Raw genomic sequence first — 21,586 nt, 5'->3', positions numbered from 1 at the left:
ACACTGTAGCTAAACATGCCTTGGTGCACGGCCAGTACATCTTAGCACAGTGTTACACTGTCCGGGTTATCTGAATACTGCCCACTAACACCAACCTATCCTAACTATGGAGATGGGAACTTGCCCTTCAATATATCCTCTCTTCCCGTTATCCACCAGGCCTCAATCTCCGCTAATTTCAAGTTGCCGCCACTCATACCTCACCTGTCATTCAACAACATCTTTGCCTCTGCACTTCCGCCTCGACTGACATCTCTGCCCAAACTCTTTGCCTTGAAATATGTCTGCTTGTGTCTGTATATGTGTGGATGGATATATGTGTGTGTGCGAGTGTATACCCATCCTTTTTCCCCCCTAAGGTAAATCTTTCCGCTCCCGGGATTGGAATGACTCCTTACCCTCTCCCTTAAAACCCACATCCTTTCGTCTTTCCCTCTCCTTCTCTCTTTCCTGACGAAGCAACCATTGGTTGCGAAAGCTTGAATTTTGTGTGTATGTTTGTGTTTGTTTGTATGTCTATCGATCTGCCAGCGCTTTCGTTTGGTAAGTCACATCATCTTTGTTTTTAGAGATAATGAATGTAATTGGATAGATAAAAAATCTACTCACCAAGTGGCAGCAGGAGAACACACATATCAAAAAAGGTTTTACATATGCAAGCTTTTGGAGCCAGTGGCTCCTTCTACTGGCAGAAGGGTTGAAAGGAAAGGAAGAGGGGTGAAGGAAAAGGATTGGAAAGGTTTGGAAAAAGGGGTAGAGTTCGGAAAAGGCACCCAGAACCCCAAGTCAGGGGAGACTTACTGGATGGAATCAGAAGGTAAGTTCCCCTGACTTGGGGTTCAGGGTGGATTTTTCAAACTCTAGCCCTTTTCCCGAACCTCTCCAGTCCTCTTCAGTTCTCTTGCTTCCTGTTCAACCCTTCTGCCAGAAGAAGCTTCAATCCTCTTGCTTCCTGTTCAACCCTTCTGCCAGAAGAAGGAGCTGCTGGTTCCAGAAGCTTGTTTGTGTAAAACATTTTTTTATATGTGTGTTCTCCTGCTGCCGCTAGGTGAGTAAATTCTTTATCTATCCAATTACATTCTACTGTCAAAACTTAATTGTTTTCTTTGTTATAACAATTATGAATGATTGTCTATAACTAACTGTATCCTAACTGTAAGTTAATCACATCGCAATTTTGTGGGTACAATCTGCATTCCAAGCTACAAAAAAATTATGTCAATGATACTGACTTCCACTCATATTGTAGAAACATACGGAAGAAACTCTACAGAAATGGAAGAAAAAACTATAAAAATATGGAGATCCCAATAAGTGATATTCTGTGTACTTAGTAAAATATGAAGATGATAAACTGGTTTAGCTCTAGAGTATATGATGAGAAAACTGATGCAAGAATATAAAAAAGGGGGTCTAAACTTAAGTATTGGTAAAGCAAAATGTATATTAATTGATAAGATAAATAAAGATTTAGCATTGGAAGAAGGGATGAGGACATTGTCAGTTAATGAAGGAAATAAAAACTTAACTATCGCCATTACAAATTATGAGAAATGAGACAAACAAATTATTTCAAGAATAAACTGGGGAAATACAAAAGAGTGAAGGTAACAGCTCACCATATAGTTGGCATGTTGAATAGTCCTAAGGCATATAAACAAGATTGCATTGTGCCAGAAGTGCTGCTCGATTAGGGTGATAGGGTGGGTTAGGTGAAGTGAGTAAGGAAAAGTAAGGAGGTGGTGGGAGGGGGACGGATAGGAAGAAGGATGGCGATGGTTGGGAAAGGTAGTAAGTTAATGAGATAGCTCATTCTGGTGCAGGCAGCTGTGTGTGATGCACGATGGCTTATGCATTGGATAGGTGGGTGGGGAAAATGGAACAGAGGAAAAGGGAGATTGCACAGAGTGAACGCAGAATGAGTGAAGCAATGGTGACAGTGAGAGAGGTCAAGATAGGGGAGCAGGAAAGGAGCTAGCAGAGTTTGAGGCAGGAAGATTACCTCCAAAAGTTTTCCAATTTACTAATATCCTGCTCCCACATTAGTGTACCACTGTCCAACAATACCTAACCTGTTCCTACCAACAATGAAACCTTCTGTCAGTCCCTCATAGCACCCATACCAGCCTTGCTCACCTTCTCCATCAGACACATATCTCAAAAATCCCTCCCAAGACCCCACAAAAGTCAGAAACCAAACAACCCCCAAACACTGTTACTTGACAGTCTATCAAGAAAGTCAGCACTACAGAAGTTTCAGTCATATCCAAAGGCCTTATCTTCAGCCCCACACCTGAATCAAATTACACTGGATTCATCAAAGACATACTCACCTTCACCAAATCCCTACAGTCGATACACTTTTTTTGCCAGGAAAACCTGAAATCAAAGCCAACTAAAATCCAACAATGAACTTTACATCTCCAGTCCACATCTCTGTCCAACCATGATTCTCCCCCACTCCCACCTAAACACCCTTCTAACCACACCTGATTACCTTCTAGAAACTCCTTACCTCCAACTTGGCCTCGTTCTCCTTTCCTAGTTCCTTTCCCAATAACATTAATATATCCACAAAGGAAAGAGCATACAACCACAACCTCACAATAGAGTGTGACTTAATCATCCTCTCTACTGACAAAGGCTCTACTACCACCTTGACAAACCACAGTGAATATTTGACAGAAAGTACCAGCTGACAGTTTGAGTCTTCCATCTACATGTTACTTGGTAAGATGGCAGACAGGGTAAATGTATTTCGCAATTTCCTCAAGAAAGTAAATATTGGTGGTAAAAAAAGTCTGTATAAATCATAAGGATGAAACTCTGAAACTAACTGAATGTGTATTCAGTTATAAAACCCACTGCATCCATCCACAATTATGTAATGAATTGTGTTTTATTCATTTCATGACGTACATTTGCAATCCACTTGGTTTGTGTACAGGAGACACGTCAAAATTTTATAATACAGTTACAATGATTTTTACATTAACAAATAATAGCACTACAATAAATGATAACACTATAACGATATTTCTTGGAATATGTAACACATTGTATACAGCTCAAATTTCCAGTTTGCCCTGCATGAATTCATCCACTGAGAAATAACACTTCAGTGTCAGTACCTCACATAGCTTTCTTTTAAGTGAACCTAAATTCATCTGCATCAACTTGTTGCCTTTTAATTTATTACAAATTTTCATTACCATGTATTGAGGTCCTTTGGCATACAGTCTGGGGCAGTGGGTGGGGAGCATAAAATTTTCATTGTTTCTAGTATCATGTGGATGGACAAAATGGTTTCCCTAAAATAATTCATGCGTGATGTACAAAAATATAATGATCTCGTGTATGTATACGGATGGCAGAGTTAATATTTTAAGTTTTCTGAATAATGGTTGACATCTTTGTGATTTGTAGTGTACATATTTAGAAAGATTTTTTTTTCTGTATTTTTAGTATCTACACTATGTTTGTCGAATTACCCCAAAAACAATACCATACATAACAATGGATTCAAAGTAGCTTGTATATGCTACTTTTCGTGTGTCCATGTCAGTTGTAGTTGATAATAAACCATGAACAAATAAACTACAAACTAATCAGTGAACCATATACTGTTAACAGATATTGGAAGCTAAAACGACACTGAGAAGCCTTTGGAAAAATTTAAAATGAGCATGAAGGGTTCTCTGGGATGTACACTGAAAGTAACACACAAAATGTATGTAACAAATCATCTAATATCTCTTAGGCATGGTGCCCAAGAGCTAAATGGCAAAATCAGGTCTGTGAATCATTTTACGAGAGAAAAAAATCAGTACTTTTACAAAGGTGTGTAAGAAGAGACTATCTGTGAACCCTGGCATTGAACAACTTGAAAGAAATGAGTAAACAATTATTGGTTTATATCTAAACAGTCCAGGAAAGATTCACTTCTTGAATAAGTATGGCTCTTTATACATACAACAAAAATAAGAAAGGAAAGTACAGTGATAAAGCATACATGAACATGTGACGGTTCGCCCGCTTTATTTCTTCGTTTGTTGTCCTCGGTGTCGACATACTGCATTGCTATACTAGCTTAAAAATGGGGGGTGGAAGTCAAACACAGACTACTTCAAACGATGTAGCCAACAGGTGCATCTGCGTTTCACAGTTGTTTACTTTCACCGTACACAACCCACCAATATACTCAGTTATATGGCCAGTTCACTATTGTTTAACTTTCGATAAGCCTCATTAATAGGTTTACTGTTTACTGTTGAACATCCACGAGCAGTAAAAGCCTAACCGCATAGTTCACATTTCTTGAAGAATAAAAAGGTACATATGGAAACAGACTCTGTCATTGTTTTAACACACAGCCCAAATGGTTTCACTTATTTAACAGTTAAGTTGATGCATTGTTGTTGCTCTAACCAACACAGGTTGCTTGTCTGAAACTCGGCCACGGACTGACTGCCTTGAGACCAAAAATCTGGCCCTTATATATACTCACAATAATAGGTACTGAAACTACTCATTGTTCAAAGTTAAATTTACAGAAATTACAATTAAAACTTCTCATTAAATCAACTGAATACATTGAAAAATTGGTTCTTTTTAACAGTTTCTTCTACTACAAGGGTTAACATGAATTATTTGTTTAAATCATGAAATTAACATACATAGTTACGCAAACAATACTGTTGACAAAACTGTTAATTACTTTGGAATTAATTAAGGGCTGGCTTTGCTAACATGTTTTCAAATAGAGCCAAATAAATTCTTTACGAATACTATTAGTTGTTCCTCCAAATATTTATAATTAGTACAGAATTTATATTTGTTTACAAGTCAACAATACAGTTTAAGTTATGAAACAATTACTGATTTCACCTTATAACAAAGATCATCATCACCTTGGACAGTTTCCAGCCTTTGGCCAGGTATGTATGGAACACAGGCCTCTACATTATCTTCTGGCTTGCCACCATCCCTCCGTCTTCACCTTGGTCCAGTCTTCTCCTTTCTTCTGGACACAGTCCTCCACTCTTTTCAGCCATCTGTCTCTCAGTCTCCCTCTTGGTCTCTTTCCTTCCAGTTTCATCTTGTGTATCCTCCTGGGTATCCTCTTCTCCTCCATTCTCTTCACATGTCCATACCATCTCAGCCTTGATTTCTCTATCTCCTCCTCTAATGGTTCCACCTTCATTAACTCTCTGATCCTCTCATTTCTTAACCTGTCTATCTTTGTCACTCCAATACTGTTTCTCAAGAATTTCATCTCACTAGCTTGTACTTTGCTTTTTTCTCTTCCTTTCATAACCCAGGTTCCTGATGCATATGTCAGAATTAGGACATAATACGACTGGTATATAACCTTTTTACTGATTTGGGGTGCATCTTTGCTCCATATCAGGCTTCTGACACACTTCCGAAATGCTTCTGCTTTTCTCCCCCGCTCGTTTATTTCCGTCTTCCTGTATCAGGCTTCCTATGTACTTGAAACTATCCACTCTCCTCAATCGTTCCCCGCCAATTGTTATTCCCAATGTTCCTCTCTCCTTCTTTCTTGCTGTGATAATTACCTCACTCTTACTTATACTATATTTCATCCCATATTCCTGTACTGTTCATTCCCATACATCCAACTGCTCTTGTACTTCCTCCTCATTATTCCCCCAAATCATCAGATCATCTGCAAACACCATAGCTTCCATCTTCCTTTCACCAATTACTTGTGCTACTGTACTCATTATATCATCCATCACTACAATGAACAGTAAATATACTAACTATTAATAGTCAAAATAAATTAGAAAATCAATCATATTCATAAAAATAAACATAAAATTAGATCTGCTGTTATAGTCTTTAAAACTGAGGGCCAATCTTTCTCTTTTATGGAAAGGCAGATTCCACTCGGGTATGTTAATGGGAATTAGTTACAAGTGAAAAAATTATTTTTAAGGAGTCAGATGGCAAAACAAGAGGTGAAGTAAAAGTAACCCAGCTTGCTTCATCACAAACTGACATTCAGGTAAAAAAGTATGTCCTGTAATGAAAAAACCAAACAAGGACAAACAGATAGTTATGGTGCAGGGAATGAGTAGAAACCAATTAAAATGAAGAAAAGGCAACACACCCAAATAGCAGATGGCACCCCCCCCCCCCCCCCCCCCTCTCTCTCTCTCAGGTAACAGACACAGCAATTTATATTCTGAAGATTTCGACTCCTACACATTAATAAGCAATTGTTGAAATACAAGTGACAGCAAGCTTTTGTGTGTGTGAATGTGCATGTCCGTGCGTGTGTGTGTGAGTGTACCTGAGTAGTATCACATCTCCGCAGAGATTCTTAGGAATCAGGAAGTACTTAGCCATAAGCAAGTACATATAAAATGATCATAACATGCTAAGCTTTAAAACAAATTCATTATTCAGTATAACAACAACAACAACAACAACACACACACACACACACACACACACACACACACACAAATTTTATAATGTGAAGTTATGAACATACACCTCAGGATAACGTTTGAAGCACTGAAGTCCACAAACAATGCTACTAAGGATTTCTCTTTCCTTCTCAGAGCGATATTCTGCTGGTTTCATAAATGATGCTTTGTCCTGAAACACAAATAATCACTTCACTAATGAGCAGAATAAGCGTTTTCATTGAGAAACAAATTGAGATTAAGTTTACCTGCAGGGAAAGTGTGCCCTTTTTGCCCCTTTTCCGCTTCAGAGCCAAGATTTTCTGTTGGTCAGTTTCATCTATTTCCTCTTCTTCAGTTTCAGTCAGCCAATAGAGGTTGGCAAACACTTTCCTCACAACTGCACGGAATCGTAGCTTACCTCTTAGCTTTGGTTCACCTGTCACCTGAAACAGATGAACTTTGTACGAGATACCTCTCATTCTTATTGATTCTTTTGATTATTTGTTGTACAAGATGCACAGTATGATGTTGGACATATTAATATAAATATAGTGAAGATTATGCCATGAGAACGAGCACAATATGTATTACCTGGAAGATACGTAATGTGATGATAACATTACAGCGTGATATATTTAATAAAATAGGAATATTTCAGTAGACAAATGTGTTCACATATGCATTTAAATATAAAAGAAAATGTTAGTAGACAGTAAATTTAGGTAGACTTTTTTTCATCTGTGATATAAGGTATTTGCTTATACTATAGTACAATTTATATAACAGGTAGTCTTGAGAACTACTTTAAATAATTGTATATTCTTTATAGTTTGATATAGTGCAGTAGTTTATAACATAATGTTTCCCTCTTCTTAGGAGTCAAATTTGTTCAAGAGCCGTTTGTGTTGATTTCTGTATATTGTATGCAGATTAAAGGAGGATCAAAAAATATCCACCTAAAGAGATGCAGTACATTAATAATTACATTTACAATCTAGACTTAAACTGAACTGCTTCCACAAACCGCAACAATATGCCAGGACTGAAGCACAAGTGCAACAATGCAAAAGCACATCTTTAAATGCCAGTAATCGCACAGTCAACTAGTTGCAACATAATATAGCCCACAGGACATTTCATATCAAAGACTATAAATATCTAAAAATGAATCACAACTGAGTCAGACATTTTTAGACGTCAGTAAGCATTACTATGCAATAACACTGTCAAGTTATGTAGCTTCATGATGTCAATTCCACAATCAAAGAACAAAGACAGAAAGGAAATTTAGAGACAACCATATTGTTAACAATGAGATCATGAGGGGTGAACTATTAGTAATTTTAGTAGTTGCCATAGCAGTAACAGTAATCTTTATTTGGACATAACATCATTACAGTCTTCAGTATTGTCATTAAAGCTAAGTTTGCTGATAACATTATAATGCTTTCAAAGACAGTAAAGGACTTGGAAGATCAGATGAACATGGAACTGATAATGTCTTTCAAAGATACACATCAACAGTGGTAATGGAATTTAGTATGATTAAATCCAATCACACTGAGGGTATGGGACACTACAAGTAGTAGACAAGTTTTTCCATCTTGGCAGCAAACAGTGATGGCAGAACTAAAGGGGATAGAAAATGCAGACTAGCAAATAGCAAGAAAATCTTTTCTGAAAAAGAAAAGAAGTGTTAGGACGCCATTTGTGAAGTTATTTGTCTGGAGTTCAGCCTTGTATGAAACTGAAACATGAACAATATAGTTCAGACAAGAAGGGAATAGTAGGTTTTGAAATGAAGTATCACAGAAGATGGCTGCAGAGTAAATGAGGAGACTGAATGAGGCCCTGAATGAAACTGACGAAAAACAAATTTACAAAACAACTTCAGTAAAAATCGGGGTCAGTTGAAAGGAAACATGCTGAGTCATAATGGAATCATAAGTTTGGTAATGGAGGGAATTGTGGGGGTACAAATAGTAGAGCAATAACAAGGCATCGCTACAGTAAGCAGGTTCAAGTACATGCAGTGTGCTGTAGGTGTGAAAAGATATAAATGAAATATACTAGCATGGAGAGCTGCATCAAACCAGTCTTTGGCCTGAAGAGCACATCAATGACATATATATCCTAATGGAAGATTTATGAGCACATCAATGACATACATATCCTAATGAAAGATTTATGTAGCATCACACAGGCACATTGGTGACTCAGAGGTCCAATGCAATACATCACCAGGTACCCACAGTTGGGTCAAGTGTATCCCACACCAAAAGAAAAGAAGGGTTCATCAGAGATGCTTGTCTACATACTCATTTTGCAGATAAATGGTTGAGTGAGGCATCACCATGGAACTTGCTACCATCCTTGACGAATTTCCTCCATCTGCTACAGTTTTCAGAAAACTCCTCCCATTTGTCACAGTCAATATTAAATGCATTCCTATCACCTCACACCAAAGTGCAAAGCAGGTCTTCCAGGAGGTCTCTTGGCATGTGCTATCTCACTAACTAATCTGTGGTAGGGAAGACGGAAGTGGTCCATAAGATTAAGTGTCCCACAGCAGGCAATGTACCTTGAGAGTGGCAGGGACACTTGGTAGATTTGCAGCATTCAGGACCATTTCATTTGTCACAAAGACCCTCCACATTATGCCAAGAACGTTTCATAAGCACTGCAGATGAAACATACTGAGCTTATGTTCTTGTTTGGCATTTGATGTCCAGGTCTGAACACCATACAAGAGTAAGCTCAGGATGCATGTTTGATAGACAATCATTTTTGCAGTCACCATAAAGTGTTTGTTAATCCCCATTCTACTGCAGAACTCCCCAAAAGCATTCACTACTTTGCCAATTCTTGAATTAATTTTGTTGTGTAGAGAAAGATCTTCTGACAAACTGATGTTGCAGAATTTGTAGATTACAGTCAACAAGGAACCATCTAATCTTACGTCAGGCATATCTGTGTATCCTTTCACTATAATTGCAGTGTTCTTTACAATCACAGACATGGAGAAGAGCTTGCATGTAGCAGCAACCAGAACCGTAAGACTTTGAAGGTCGTCTTGAGTATGTATTATGATGCTGCATTGTCAGCAAATAAAGGTTACTTACAAATAAGTTCTCACAGTAATGCTGGTAGTGCTTGGATCTGAGTAACAAGATTTTGTAAAGTTTCCTGTTAGGTCTGGTATGCAGATGGATGCAAAGTTATGTTTCACCAAAAGTAACTTTGACAATTAACGAGAAGAATATGGCATACAAGGGATATAGGTTCTGCCTTTTTTTTCCCAACACAGATTTTTCATATTACCCAAACATGTTTCAGCATCTCTGTGCCATCATCAGTGGGTTTTGTTTACTGGACTACTATAAAAGTGAACATAATTTTAGGATGTAACAAGATGGAACCTATATTCCATAATTTAACTGCAAACACAGAAGAAAGACAAGAGCTGTAAACCCAAAAGATGAATATCAAACAAGGTAGGGACCAGTAAACAGCCTTGACAAACTCATTTTTTTTTTTGCAAGAAAAGGACCTGCTGTGCTTCCTCCAAATATCACAGCACCCTTCATATCATCATGAAGAGCCCTGATCATCTTCAAAAGTTTTTGAGGGAACCTTATCTTCACTTATAAAGTATAGAGTCCATCCCTGCTTACTGTGACAAACGCCTTATTTAGGTCAATTAAAGCAATCAACAATGGGGTCTTCTTCTCATGGGACTTTTCCTGAACTTGTCAGAGCATGAAGATCATTTGTGCTTTTTATTATATAGCATAAAAACCCTATGCTATACAGTAAATGGGGAAATTAATGAAACGCTTTGTTACAACATAAGCATGGTTTGTATTTACAATAAGCTACTTAAAAATGATATGTGATAATAGAGCTTTCATTTGTCAGCTAGTATTGGTTTGTATTTTTTTCTATTTTTTTTTTGATGCTTCTTGTGTAACTTTTTCTAAAATGAGTTCCTTCCTGAACTTCTCGGAGAAGTGACCAATCGTAGTCCACCATCATGTTGGTGTTCCAGTGGCCTTGGTAGTGTTTTTCCATCACATTAACGTCCTGGTGAAATCGGTCTCTTCGGTGCTCACTAACATGTCCCATATTGTCCAGGAAATAATCAAGGTGACTGTTCAAAAAGTGAACTTTCAGGCTCATTAAACATCTTAAAGTTTCAAACTTCTTAATATTGTAATAAACCCTACCACTTATCTTAGAAGGTAGATTAACAAAGGGCAAACTCATGTTTCTAGCAAAGCTTTTGACAATGTTGACTAGAATACTCTCTTTCAAATTCTGAAGGTGGCAGGGGTAAAATACAGGGAACGAAAGGCTATTTACAATTTGTACAGAAACCAGATGGCAGTTATAAAAGTCACGGGACATGAAAGGGAAGCAGTGGTTGGGAAGGGAGTGAGACAGGGTTGTAGCCTCTCCCCAATGCTATTAAATTTGTATATTGAGCAAGCAGTAAAGGAAACAAAAGAAAAATTCGGAGCAGGTATTAAAATCCATGGAGAAGAAATAAGAACTTTGAGGTTCGCCGATGAGATTGTAATTATGTCAGAGACAGCAAAGGACGTGGAAGAGCAGTTGAACGAAATGGACAGTTTCTTGAAAGGAGTGTATAAGATGAGCATCAACAAAAGCAAAACTTGGGTAATGGAGTGTAGTCGAATTAAGTTGGGTGATGCTGAGGGAGTTAGATTAGGAAATGAGACACTTAAAGTAGTAAAGGAGTTTTGCTATTTGGGGAGAAAAATAACTGATGATGGTCGAAGTAGAGAGGATATAAAATGTAGACTGGTAATAGCAAGGAAAGAGTTTCTGAAGAAGATAAATTTGTTAACATCGAGTATATCTAAAGTGTCAGGAAGTCGTTTCTGAAAGTATTTGTATGGAGTGTAGCCATGTGTGGAAGTGAAACATGGATGATAAATAGTTTGGACAAGAAGAGAATAGAAGCTTTCAAAATGTGGTGCTACAGAAGAATGCTGAAGATTAGATGGGTAGATCACATAACTAATGAGGAGGTATTGAATAGAATTAGAGAGAAGAGAAATTTGTGGCACAACTTGACTAGAGGAAAGGATCGGTTTGTAGGGCATATTCTGAGGCATCAAGGGACCACCAATTTAGTATTGGAGGGCAGTGTGGAGGGTAAAAATGATAGAGGAAGACCAAGAGATGAATACACTGAACAGATTCAGAAGGATGTAGGATGCAGTAGGTACTGGGAGATGAAGAAGCTTGCACAGGATAGAGTAGCATGAAGAGCTGCATCAATCCAGCAGTCTCAGGACTGAAGACCACAACGACGACAACAACAATATTGTAGCTATAACAGAAACATATTCTGGGTCTTTTTCATGTGCTAAGAACTTTGTAATGACTTGCCTGACTGATACCCATGCTTCTTTCTCATTTAAGGTCATTGTTGTTTCAAAGTTAACATCAAACATCAATTTTCTAATGTCAGGTCCAACAAAGACGCCTTCTTTTAGTTTAGCTTCTGAAAGGTGTGGAAACTTCTGGCAGAGATACTTAAAACAAGGTCCATCTTTAGGCAAAGCCTTTGCAAACTGTTTCATTAGGCCTAACTTTATATGTGGAGGTGGTAGGAATATGTGTTTTGGATCTACAAGGTTTTTGTGTAGAATGTTTTTCTCACCAGGTTTTAAAGACCCACTCACAGGCCAGTTCTTTCAGCACCAGTGTTGATCCCTAGCCCTACTGTCCCATTCACACAAGAAACATGGAAATTTAGCAAAGCCACCTTCCTCATCAAGGAGCATGCATGTTATTTTTAGATCACCACACAACATCCAACCATGAGCAGAATAGCCCATTTTACTTGGCACTATTTCTAGGTTTTCATAGCTTTACTTCATATGTACAGAATATCCAACAGGTATAGCTGCATACATGTTACCATCGTGTAATAAAGCAGTCTTTAAACTAGTTTTGGATGAATCAATAAACTATATTTGGTACAAAATTCCTGCATTGGGATTGGGTCCTTGAGAATATTGATGTGTTGAAACCCCTCCTTGTTTATAAGTGTCAGGCCACTATCAACTAGAACTGAAACCACTGCAACACTACCCACAATGATCTAAACAAATCAAAGGCAGTTGTTAAGTGCACAGTTTGCAAATGCATTCATACATACTGGGAGAAACTTTGCACAAGTATACAGGAGTATTTAGGTGTTGGAGACATTGGTGTAGTGTATTCGGGTATCAAAAGGGCTATTGGGCCTGTTTCTAAAATGACTGCCTCACATAAGGAGATCGATGGTAGAATAGAATAGAAACTTTATTCGCACATAACATGTCATTTACGGTCAGCTGATTGGGACATAGGCGACTTGTCAGTTTAAAGCTACTTCTCTAATTGTAAGTATACAGAATAATTACAGGTAGTTTGTAATTTTAAGTACCACAAAATGATTTAAAATAATCATGTTGAAAATAAAGTAAAATTAGGAATAAACAATTAATTAAAGTACTTTTTTAGCATGACAGAATAAAATGCAACATCAGGCACAGTTATTTGTGACAGTCAGTCATAAATTCTTCTACACTGTAATAATATTTACTTCCTAGGTATTTTTTAAAATGATGTCCAACTTCTTCTGGTTCATAATTTTTAAATTTTTCATAGACCTTATTTTCCAGCCTCATGCTCATATAGTAAGGTGTCTTCTGCAGCAGTTTTAGCCTATGAATTGGTAACTTATATTGATATTTGTTTCTTGTTTCATAATAATGCTTAAACAGGTTATCCTCAAAAAGTTGTGGGTTTTATTTAGAAAACTTAATTGTCATATAGATATAGAGGCCAGGAACAGTCATAAGATCAAGGGCCTTGAACAGGGGTCTGCACGATTGCCTTTTTTCTGCATCTGCCATAGCTTTAATGAGTTTTTTCTGTAGCCTAAAAACTCTCTGTAAATTGGTATTCTTTGATCCCCAAAAAAGTATACCCTATCTAATCACAGATACAACATATGTATGATGTACAACTTTTATGACTGGTGTTTCTATTATACTGTTTATAACATTCATTGCAAATATTAAACTATTTAGATGGTGACACATGTCATCTATGTGGTCTGTCCATGATAAATTCTTGTTCAACATTTCACCTAGAATTTTGGTACTGTTCATGGTGGCAAAGTGATTGTCCTCATATGTTATTTCTAGTATATCCTGTATAGTTTGTTTTGTGGTAAAGCAAATGTTTTGTGCCTTTGTTAGATTTAATTTCAGACCATTATTTCTCATCCAGGCCTCAATTTCACCAAGAGACTGCTGAAGACGAGTAATTAAATTTTCATTTTTCTTGCAACAGTCTATTGCTGTAGAGTCATCTGCATAAAAAATAGTGTCTGAATTTATGTTAGTCGGCAGGTCATTTATATAATACAAGAACAATATTTGTCCAAGGATAGATCCTTGTGGCACTCTTTGTTCTGCCTTTCCCCAACTTGAGAAGACTCTCTTACCAGTTTTTCTATTAATGTTCTTTGTTTCCTGTTTTATAGGTAAGATGATGTCCATCTCAGCGAATTTTCACTAAAACCACATGCTTGTAGCTTGCGAAGTAGTAGTTTGTGATCTACTGTGTCAAAGGCTTTACACGTCATAAACGATGCCCGATACATTCATATTTTTATCTAGACTACTACTAATTTTTGTAATAAGTTCATTAATGGTTTGCACAGTGCAGTGGCCTCTTTGGAAACCATGCTGATTGTTCTCGATAATATTTTGCAGATTATTGTAGTTAACTATCTGGTTGCATGCAGTTCTTTCAAATATTTTGGAAAACATTGATAACAATGAGATTGCTCAATAACACAGGCCAACGATGGAAAAACGTTTTTGCTGAAAATACCTTATTCTTATCTTTTTTAAGGTGGGCAATCCAAATATGATACTTAAAAAACTGTATCTCCCAGAATTTCTTCACATTTTACAGTTAAATTTATTAAATAAAGCGATTTTTTAAAGAATTTAACTGTTTATACCCTCCCCCCATGAAGCATGGACCTTGCCGTTGGTGGGGAGGCTTTCGTGCCTCAGCGATACAGATAGCCGTACCGTAGGTGCAACCACAACGGATGGGGGTATCTGTTGAGAGGCCAGACAAACGTGTGGTTCCTGAAGAGGGGCAGCAGCTTTTTCAGTAGTTGCACGGGCAACAGTCTGGATGATTGACTGATCTGGCCTTGTAACAATAACCAAAACGGCCTTGCTGTGCTGGTACTGCGAACAGCTGAAAGCAAGGGGAAACTACGACCGTAATCTTTCCCGAGGGCATGCAGCTTTACTGTATGATTAAATGATGATGCCGTCCTTTTGGGTAAAATATTCCGGAGGTAAAATAGTCCCCCATTCGGATCTCCGGGCGGGGACTACTCAAGAGGATGTCGTTATCAGGAGAAAGAAAACTGGCGTTCTATGGATCGGAGCATGGAATGTCAGATCCCTTAATCGGGCAGGTAGGTTAGAAAATTTAAAAAGGGAAATGGATAGGTTAAAGTTAGATATAGAGGGAATTAGTGAAGTTCGGTAGCAGGAGGAACACGACTTTTGGTCAGGTGACTACAGGGTTATAAACACAAAAGCAAATAGGGGTAATGCAGGAGTAGGTTTAATAATGAATAGGAAAATAGGAATGCAGGTAAGCTGATACAAACAGCATAGTGAACGCATTATTGTGGCCAAGCTCACGCCTACTACAGTAGTACAAGTTTATATGCCAACTAGCTCTGCAGATGACAAAGAAATTGAAGAAATGTATGATCAAATAAAAGAAATTATTCAGATAGTGAAGGGAGATGAAAATTTAATAGTCATGGGTGACTGGAATTCGGTAGTAGGAAAAGGGAGAGAAGGAAACGTAATAGGTGAATATGGACTGGGGCAAAGAAATGAAAGAGGAAGCCGCCTGGTCGAATTTTGCACAGAGCACAACTTAATCATAGCTAACACTTGGTTCAAGAACCATAAAAGAAGGCTGTATACATGGAAGAAGCCTGGAGATACTGACAGGTTTCAGATAGATTATATAATGGTAAGACAGGGATTTAGGAACCAGGTTTCAAATTTTAAGGCATTTCCAGGAGCAGATGTGGACTCTGACCACAATCTATTGGTTATGACCTGTAGGTTAAAACTAAAGAAACTGCACTAAGGTGGGAATTTTAGGACATGGGACCTGGATAAACTAAAAGAACCAGAGGTTGTACAGAGTTTCAGGGAGAGCATAAGGGAGCAATAGACAGGAATGGGGGAAAGAAATACGGTAGAAGAAGAATGGGTAGCTTTGAGGGGTGAAGTAGTGAAGGCAGCAGAGGATCAAGTAGGTAAAAAGACGAAGGCTAGTAGAAATCCTTGGGTAACAGAAGAAATATTGAATTTAATTGATGAGAGGAGAAAATATAAAAATGCAGTAAATGAAGCAGGCAAAAAGGAATACAAGCGTCTCAAAAATGAGATTGACAGGAAGTGCAAAATGGCTAAGCAGGGATGGCTAGAGGACAAATGTAAGGATGTAGAGGCTTATCTCACTAGGGTTAAGATAGATACTGCCTACAGCAAAATTAAAGAGACCTTTGGAGATAAGAGACCCACGGGTATGAACATCAAGAGCTCAGATGGAAACCCAGTTCTAAGCAAAGAAGAGAAAGCAGAAAGGTGGAAGGAGTATATAGAGGGTCTATACAAGGGCGATGTACTTGAGGACAATATTATGGAAATGGAAGAGGATGTAAATGAAGATGAAATGGGAGATACGATACTGCATGAAGAGTTTGACAGAGCACTGAAAGACCTGAGTCGAAACAAGGCCCCCGGAGTAGACAACATTCCATTGAAACTACTGACGGCCTTGGGATAGCCAGTCCTGACAAAACTCTACCATCTGGTGAGCAAGATGTATGAGACAGGGGAAATACCCTCAGACTTCAAGAAGAATATAATAATTCAAATCCTAAAGAAAGCAGGTGTTGACAGATGTGAAAATTACCGAACTATCAGTTTAATAAGTCACAGCTGCAAAATACTAACGCAAATTCTTTACAGACGAATAAAAAAACTAGTAGAAGCCAACCTCGGGGAAGATCAGTTTGGATTCCGTAGAAATGTTGGAACATGTGAGGCAATACTGTCCCTACGACTTATCTTAGAAGCTAGATTAAGGGAGAGCAAACCTACGTTTCTAGCATTTGTAGACTTAGAGGAAGCTTTTGACAATGTTGATTGGAATACTCTCTTTCAAATTCTGAAGGTAGCAGGAGTAAAATACAGGGAGCAAAAGGCTATTTACAATTTGTACAGAAACCAGATGGCAGTTATAAGAATCGAGGGACATGAAAGGGAAGCAGTGGTTGGGAAGGGAGTGAGACAGGGTTGTAGCCTCTCCCCGATGTTATTCAATCTGTATATTGAGCAAGAAGGAAGGAAACAAAAGAAAAATTCGGAGTAGGTATTAAAATCCATGGAGAAGAAATAAAAATGTTGAGGTTCGCTGACAACATCGCAGCAAAAGGACTTGGAAGAGCAGTTGAACGGAATGGATAGTGTCTCGAAAGGAGGATATAAGATGAACATCAACAAAAGCAAAACGAGGATAATGGAATGTAGTCAAATTAAGTCGGGTGATGCTGAGGGAATTAGATTATGAAATGAGACACTTAAAGTAGTAAAAGAGTTTTGCTATTTGGGGAGTAAAATAACTGATGATGGTCAAAATAGAGAGGATATAAAATGTATACTGGTAATAGCAAGGAAATCATTTCTGAAGAAGAGAAATTTGTTAACATCGAGTATAGATTTAAGTGTCAGGAAGTCCTTTCTGAAAGTATTTGTATGGAGTGTAGCCATGTATGGAAGTGTAACATGGACGATAACTAGTTTGGACAAGAAGAGAATAGAAGCTTTCAAATTGTGGAGCTACAGAAGAATGCTGAAGATTAGATGGGTAGATCACATAACTAATGAGAACGTATTGAATAGGATTGGGGAGAGGAGAAGTTTGTGGCACAACTTGACCAGAAGAAGGGATCGGTTGGTAGGGCATGTTCCGAGGCATCAAGGGATCACCAATTTAGTATTAGAGGGCAGCGTGGGGGGTAAAAATCGTAGAGGGAGACCAAGAGATGACTACACTAAGCAGATTCAGAAGGATGTAGGTTGCAGTAGGTACTGGGAGATGAAGAAGTTTGCACAAGATAGAGTAGCATGGAGAGCTGCATCAGACCAGTCTCAGGACTGAAGACCACAACAACAAACATAGTTAAAATAATTTTAAAAGGAAATGTAATGAATGTAGATGATGTTGGTAGCACTACTGGAAAACATTTGTTTCCAAAAATGGTTGATTCCGTTTTTGTGTGAACAGATGGTTTTTGTTTACTGTCAAGCAAACCTCACTTTCCCATTTCCTGTACATGTACACATTACAACGTCTATTGGTGGTTGTTGTAAAAACTCTGCTGACTGTTTTTGTTATATTTGTGGTGAATTTGTGACAAAAAAAATACCAAAGAAACATTATGAACTTCGTGAAAAAGATTTATCTATCGTACTTTGGATCTAAATTTGGTGGTGATGATAAATCTTGGGCACCGCATAAGGTATGTTATGTGTGTGTTGAAGATCTGAGAAAATGGTCCAAAAAGGAGAAAAAAGCCTTTACATTTGCTGTTCCTATGATATGGAGGGAGCCAAGAAATCATTCCGATGATTGCTACTTTTGCAGTGTCGATATTACTGGTCATAATTCGAAAAACAAGAAGGTAATAAGCTACCCTAACCTTCTATCCACCATCCAACCAGTAGGTAATGGTGTAGATTTGCCGGTTCCTGAACCATCAGATGATTTAAATTCTATTCCAACAGAAGTGTTGTCTGATGTACAATCTGATTTGCATGAACCAGATGATGATGAATTCCATTGTAATACAGAAAGTGTAAAACCCAAATTGTTTACTCAGACCAAGCATGAAATTTGGTTAGGGATCTGGGCTTAGCGAAAGAAAAAGCTGAATTGCTTGGCTCTACATTGAAAGAAAAGAACTTATTGGCAGTTGGAACCAGCATATACACATATAGAAAGAGAGAGCAGCAATTTTCCAAGGTTTTTCAACAAGAAGGTGGTTTAGTGTACTGCTCAGACATTCCTGGTCTGATGAATCAGTTTGGTATTGAATACAAAAAGGAAGACTGGAGGTTATGCCTAGTAGTGTATTAAAAACCGTAAGGAACTTTAAGTTATCAGATAGTGCTGATATTTATGACATGAATTGCAATTTACTGAAGAAAGTCATTCATACCACTGTTCGTCCACTTCATAAAGAAATGTTTATCAGAGGGATACTTTCTAGAGGAGTTGAAATTATCTCTAGTGGTTCCTGTGAATGAAAGAGTGACAAAGACAACCCTGTAAGTTTCAGACCAATATCAATAGTTCCAGTCACAGCCAAAATAGTAGAATACATCATTTACCATCTGCTCATATTGAAAAACTTGGAATATTTAATGTAGCACAATACGGATTTAAAAAAAAAAATCGTCAGCAGTAGATGCAATAGACTCCGTAATTAAATATGTTCTTAAAGTGTTTGAGGAGAAAAGAGTTGCTCATGCCACTTTCTGTGACCTGAGGAAAGCATTTGACTGTGTAGGATATGACACACTACTACAGGAACTCCATTTTTATGGCATCAGGGATAACAGCCTAAAACTACTAAAACCTTGTCTCCAAAACCATATGCAATTTGTGTATATTAGCACAGAAAAGTCTCTGAGAAACAAACTAAGGTGGAAGTTCTGCAAAGATCTGTGTTGGGACCATTTTTGTTTTTTGGTAATAATCAATGGCCTACCCTCCTTTATAAGTTGCATAAAGTGCTTTTTGCAGATGAGACTATCATCCTAAACTACAACAACGATCTAAATATGTTAAATGATTCTGCTGACAATAAACTTGCCCAAGCATCATATTAGTTCAGGTCTAATGAGTTTGTCCTGAACGAGAACAAAACACCATAAATGGTATTTAGCCTAGCCTGAAGGACAAAGTCCTTTTAATGGTCCCTGTTATATAAAGTTATTGGGGGTCTACTGAGATGCCAAATTATCCTGGGAGCAACAAATAAAATACATCAGTGTTACATTATCCAGAGTAATTTACTTATTAAGATGTTCTTGGGGGTATACTGAGATGACAAATTGTCCTAGGAGCAACAAATAAAATACATCAGTTTTACATTATCCAGAGTAATTTACTTATTAAGATGTTTTATGAAATGTGTAACAGAAGAAATGCATATGTTAAGACACCTTATTTTGCACTTTTTCAAAGTACTATGTCTACTATGGACTTATTCCCTGGGGAAACGTAAGCCATGTTCAAAACATAATACCATTGCAGAGGAAAGTAATCAGACTCATTACATGTTCTCATCATAAAGCACATTGAATGCCCTTGTTCTCTGAATGTAAAATAATGACTGTTATAAATCTGAATATATACCAAGTGTTAACCTATCACAACACTAGAAATAATAAATCCACATACATGTCATACCATACATTATCAGAGTCAGTCGATAGTTATGAGCTACTAGGCCAAAAACTATTTAATAAGCTTCCTCAGATGGTACAAGACCTTCCAGATTGTGAATTTAGGAAAACATTAAATAAATGGCTTCTTGACAACCTCATAAATTAAAAGAATTTTTTGACTGCAACATGGAATTGTAAGTTAACAACTGACATGGCCAAACATTTCTATTTGCTAATGTAATGATTGTGTTATATACATAAAAAATTGTCTATTGCTGTATAGGCCTAATGGCAATACAATTATCTTATCTTCTTTCCGAACTCTATCACTGAACATTTATACTGTTACAAGGTTCTTAATTTTGCAGACATTCATCTTGGTTTTTCTATGTGTCATAGCAGAGGGAATATTTTTAAACACAAAGCTAACTTTTGTCACTACTAGTATTTGATCAGTGTCACAATCAGCACTATGTAATGAACACATGTGGAAGAAATGGTGAAGAGATTTTCCCTTAGTTAAGATAAGATCTAGTTGATAGCAATGTTTGGAGTGAAGGTGCATCATCTTGCCTTCAAAGTACATGTCATCAATGCACGGTTGGTATTTGGCACAAAATTCATGTAGCTGTAAACCATTCTCACTCACAATGAAATTTTCACTCTGCAGTAGAGTTCACTGATACCTCATCTCCTACCTTCCAAACCTCACAGAAGCTGCTCTTGCAGCCCGCAAAAGACAAAGGTCCCAAGTTTGAGTCTCAGTCCAGCACACAGTTTTAATCTGCCAGGAAGTTTCATTCTCAATCCTCTTGTCTGCACCACGACTACTGCAAGTACATTGGTGCATGAGAAACAGCAAGCTGTAGTTGAGTTTTGAATTTGAAGATTTCATCCACACATGGAGAATCCTCTCCTTCAGCATTACAATGCCAGGCCACCAGAAGGGCAGCATCATATACAAAGATCTGATACCTCAGGTTCACTGTCATCTATCATTCTCCATACAGTCCCGTCTTGGGCCCCATCTGATTTTCATCTGTTCCCAAACCTTGAAGAATAGCTCCGAGGACTTGAGCTCGATAGTGATGAAGTGGTGCAAGCAGAGGTGACGTTGTGGCTCTGTCAACAAAGTCAACCAATCGACAGTGACAGTATCAAGAAATTGCTCGACTTGGGAGGAATGTGTTCATCACCAGGGTGGCTACGTTGAGAAATAAATATATAGATATGAAAGATAAAGATGTTGAATGTTAGTAACGTCTGTTTTGTTTAAAAATCAGTAAAAGTTTTCACATAAAAAATTCAACTTTCAGTATACCCTCGTACTTACCACTACTAATATACTTGACTCTACATACACAAAAAATAGGGAAATATATAATGGGGTCAGAAACATCAAAAAGGGTCGTTTTAACTTTCATTGTAAATCAACACATAGAGGAGGTGTTGAGTCACAGATAACCACAATGAAAATGATTGGACAAAGAAAATGAAGCATCACCAAGGAATTATCTGAATAGGATGGAAATCCCTAGATATGAC

General features: G+C 37.7%; 1 protein-coding gene across 2 annotated transcripts in view; it reads right to left on the bottom strand.

Annotated features, from left to right (window-relative positions):
* LOC126281434 (cAMP-dependent protein kinase type I-alpha regulatory subunit-like) overlaps positions 1 to 21,586 on the bottom strand; it is a 214,972-nt gene that overhangs the window by 156,290 nt on the left and 37,096 nt on the right. For both annotated transcript variants that reach the window (XM_049980398.1, XM_049980399.1), the window contains exons 2-3: positions 6,707 to 6,883; positions 6,526 to 6,630 (exon numbers count right to left, since the gene is read on the bottom strand). In XM_049980398.1, the coding sequence (XP_049836355.1) occupies positions 6,526 to 6,630; positions 6,707 to 6,883 (282 nt within the window). The remainder of the gene's footprint in view (positions 1 to 6,525; positions 6,631 to 6,706; positions 6,884 to 21,586) is intronic.

Source organism: Schistocerca gregaria, chromosome 7 (genome assembly GCF_023897955.1).
Source record: "Schistocerca gregaria isolate iqSchGreg1 chromosome 7, iqSchGreg1.2, whole genome shotgun sequence".
Lineage (NCBI taxonomy): Eukaryota > Metazoa > Arthropoda > Insecta > Orthoptera > Acrididae > Schistocerca > Schistocerca gregaria.
This window is presented reverse-complemented; position numbering and strand designations above follow the sequence as displayed.